General features: G+C 37.2%; 1 protein-coding gene across 1 annotated transcript in view; it reads right to left on the bottom strand.

Moving 5' to 3' along the window:
- LOC135213359 (uncharacterized) overlaps positions 1–4,313 on the bottom strand; it is a 94,108-nt gene that overhangs the window by 55,791 nt on the left and 34,004 nt on the right. The window contains 1 exon segment of the mRNA XM_064247337.1: positions 1,210–1,348. Within this exon segment, the coding sequence (XP_064103407.1) occupies positions 1,210–1,348 (139 nt within the window).

The following is a 4,313-nucleotide window of genomic DNA, read 5'->3' as shown; positions in this document are numbered from 1 at the left end:
GCTTGACAAACAGAATATCAAAATAATTACGAACAGAAAGCCGATGAATTGCATATTGCGTAGAAAAAAAGCAAACAAAGAGGCAATATATATAGTAACAATAAAAGATCAAAATCAGTAAGACATGTTATTTATATGTTATTTATCATGAAACTTACAAAAATATTACTATTGGGCTTTTTCTTCCTAAAATCACTTAAAGGGTGCAAGTTGTGAAAATAATGAGATCTCTATTTTGTCTGTAAGAATGCTTTGCAACAACAAACTCATCTGCATTTTTTGCGTTGTTTAAAAATTGGTAAACTTACCTCTACCTTGGTTTGTTTACTCTCTCTCTCGGGAGTAATTTTCGTTTCTGATTAGTGATAACGAACGTTATATCAAACAAATGCTGAGAGAGAGAGAGAGCAGGTTGAAGGGGGGAAAGAGGGAGAGTGAGAGGAGGCCCCTGGATTCTCCTGGGGCAAATATTACGGCTTGTCTCTAAGCCAGGTAGCAGCAGTAAGCATCAGTCTTACCTGGGATTTCCGGTCCAACGTGACTTATAGCTCGTGCTTTCCTCTCCAGTACTTTAAGGGTTAATGTGTCACGCTTTGGGCCTATCGAGACATTAGCATTCATTCCCTATAACATTCTTATGTGACAGAGTTTACTAAGGTACTGTGAGGGGAACGAGAGATGGAAAGCTACTACAATAAATCAACCAACGAGAATTATATATATGTGCAAGCTAACATAAAATTACTACCCGACACATCAGGATAAACAGTATAGATGGCACGGTGATCAACCATCACCCAAAACTAAAGAACAAACACTTAGGAACACTTAAGAACAACTATTTAAGTACATCAGAATTGCTATCATTAATATACAGATGAACCCCAAGCTACGTATATGGAACAAGCCCACCACAGGGGCCCTTACTTGACAGCCAAGCTTCCGAAGGATATGGTGTTCAGAAGTAACAGGTCAACACAGAAAGTGACCAGTTTTCAGAAAAAAAAAAATTTATTGGAAAAATAGAATGAATGAACAGACAAAACAAATGAAACAGATGACATTACGAATCAGCACCACATAATCTGAGCTCCCACGAGACAAAGAAAAACAAAGAAAAAAAAATCTTCAGTCAAACTCCTGAAGAAGGGAAAAGTTGGACAGACAACAGAGAACCATCGCAGACAAATCTGCACCATCGTCTCCTACCGGGGACCACCATGACAGCGGCGAACACATTCTCCTGTCTGTCGCTAAAGCTCGCCTCGCAGAAGTAATCCCCGGAATGTATCTTGATAGAAGGCTTCCCGAAAAAGAATCCCGCGCGGGGGTCGTACGATGGATTTACCTGGGCAATGGTGAGACAGTTTGCAATGGAGTATTCTAAGATTTAAAAAAACGTTTTTGCATGAACAGAATAGACGTTGCTAGCGAGTTGCCAAAGGATAGATCAAACAGTTTGCAATGGAGTAGTCGACTTGTTAGAGGATAGATAAAACAGTTTGCAATGGAATAGTCGACTTGTTTGAGGATAGATAAAACAGTTTGCAATAGAGTATTCGACTTGTTAGAGGATAGATAAAACAGTTTGCAATGGAATATTCGACTTGTTAGAGGATAGATAAAACAGTTTGCAATGGAGTAGTCGACTTGTTAGAGGATAGATAAAACAGTTTGCAATGGAATAGTCGACTTGTTAGAGGATAGATAAAACAGTTTGCAATGGAGTAGTCGACTTGTTAGAGGATAGATAAAACAGTTTGCAATGGAATATTCGACTTGTTAGAGGATAGATAAAACAGTTTGCAATGAAGTAGTCGACTTGTTAGAGGATAGATAAAACAGTTTGCAATAGAGTATTCGACTTGTTAGAGGATAGATAAAACAGTTTGCAATGGAATATTCGACTTGTTAGAGGATAGATAAAACAGTTTGCAATGGAATATTCGACTTGTTAGAGGATAGATAAAACAGTTTGCAATGGAGTAGTCGACTTGTTAAAGGATAGATAAAACATTTTGCAATGGAGTAGTCGACTTGTTAGAGGATAGATAAAACAGTTTGCAATAGAGTATTCGACTTGTTAGAGGATAGATATTGTTAGAGGATAGATAAAACAGTTTGAAATGGAATATTCGACTTGTTAGAGGATAGATAAAACAATTTGCAATGGAGTAGTCGACTTGTTAGAGGATAGATAAAACAGTTTGCAATGGAGTAGTCGACTTGTTAGAGGATAGATAAAACAGTTTGCAATAGAGTATTCGACTTGTTAGAGGATAGATAAAACAGTTTGAAATGGAATATTCGACTTGTTAGAGGATAGATAAAACAGTTTGCAATGGAATAGTCGACTTGTTAAAGGATAATTTCGTTTCCAGGACCATGACTAAAACAATATAGTAATAATGTAGATTTTTTTTAAGATTATCTGTTAATCCAGTTGCATATGTCACAAAAAATGGCTTTACCAGATGCCCATAAATGTAATCCTGATTTAAACATGAAGATTGTCTTTATTTAGGGAATTACAGATCAAAGTTGGTACTGGCAAATGTATAGAAACTGCTCTCTCTCTCTCTCTCTCTCTCTCTCTAAAGGCTAAATAAGAATTTAACCTTGACCACAACTTTTAGTGTCATACATATATAGGTCAAGGGTCAAGGTCAGTGTCACACGCATAAGTCAATGTCAGTATCATATATATAGGTCTGGTCAGTGTGACACATATAGGTCAAGGGTGGAGGTCAGTGTCATACATATAATAAGTCAAATAAGGATTTCCTCTTTCCATTAATCCAATAATGATGCAGATAATGGTGAATTAGACCTACGTCAAGGTTAAGCCTGAAGGTCAAAGGTAACCCTCTCATATATATATATATATATATATATATATATATATATATATATATACACACACACACACATCACACATACATATATATATATATATATATATATATATATATATATATATATATATATATATATATATATATAATGTATAATCTCAAACTACACTGGCCCAACACTGTCGACTAACAACTAGGTACGTTATTCACAGCTGATATCAGCAGATTAACCACGAGATTTAGGTGACCTTCTACTCTGTTATTATGAAGCCAATACTAACTATACAGTTATTAAATGTGTATCGTAAGTAATTAGCATTACAAATAGCATCTGTTATACAAAGCTGTTACTGAGAAATAAAGCCTTTTCTGTGTATTGACATAAGTATGTTGATTAACATAAAAGATCTCAATAAGACTGGGAGCAAAGCAATGGCATTTTTCTGTGGTAGCAGACGATTCATGCAAATTATGGCATAGCACGTTCTTAAAGATCCACATCTAACCTATATCTTGAAAGCAGAGTGCCAAGAAAGAAAAGCGACTATGAAAATGAAAACAGTAAAAAAGGTATTGTTTGTTACGAGTGAGTTTTAAGATCTTCTGCACGGTTTTATTGCGGTCAAAAACGATTGGACTGGCAACCGGTTGGAACGTGGAGCAGTTATCAGACGTTTTAAGGAAGAAGAGTCTATCAGTCCGCCCACCAGTGAACCCATCCATTTTGAAGGGGTAACAGCCGTGGGGGCTATTATCAGATTCCAAACGGGGGTACTTAAATTCGTATACGTCTCTCTTGCAGAAACCGTCCGGGCTATCAAAGATCGACCTTTGGAAGTCCAGTCGAAGGTCCCTGCGGACTGTTACGCTGAGGTAGGCTTCGGATGCTTTGAGGCTGATGACGCCGACGACGGCCAGGCTGGATTGCTTGAGAGCCTCAGCCATATCTTGGTCTAGATGAGGATCGAGGCACCTGCGAGAGGCTGTTCCTCGCAGGAGAATCGTGGCGCAGAAGAATAACACTGGAATTTTAGTCTTCATTTCGCTGATTTGCGAAGTCAGGGACACAATCCCGATCGACTCAGGTTATTCCTCGAATAAAAATGCCTGTTTTGCTTAGAAAAAAAAAAAAAAAAAACTTTTCAGCATCCAAACTCTTGTCAGGTTACTGGAAGAATATGTATTAGACGAAATGACCAAAGGATTTCACTACAAATCTCCCCCAGGGTTTTGTACATCCTACGAAGAATGAAGAAAAAGTGGATGATTTCCTCATTTTTCCTTTTTTTTCAGAAATCGGAGAAATGTCACGGCTCATATTCTTTTTAAAATATTCGTATATTTCTGAGACATGTCTATCGTAAGTCTCTAATTAAGCCACTGAACTTATTCAAATTTTGGATAGTTTATTTCGAGCACCAGCGTCACTATTAATAATAAGTCTTGGTGAATCTGGTT

The sequence above is a fragment of the Macrobrachium nipponense genome, chromosome 42, assembly GCF_015104395.2.
Source record: "Macrobrachium nipponense isolate FS-2020 chromosome 42, ASM1510439v2, whole genome shotgun sequence".
Taxonomy (NCBI): Eukaryota; Metazoa; Arthropoda; class Malacostraca; order Decapoda; family Palaemonidae; genus Macrobrachium; species Macrobrachium nipponense.
The sequence above is the reverse complement of the archived record's forward strand: the minus strand, read 5'-3'. Positions and strand labels throughout refer to the sequence as shown.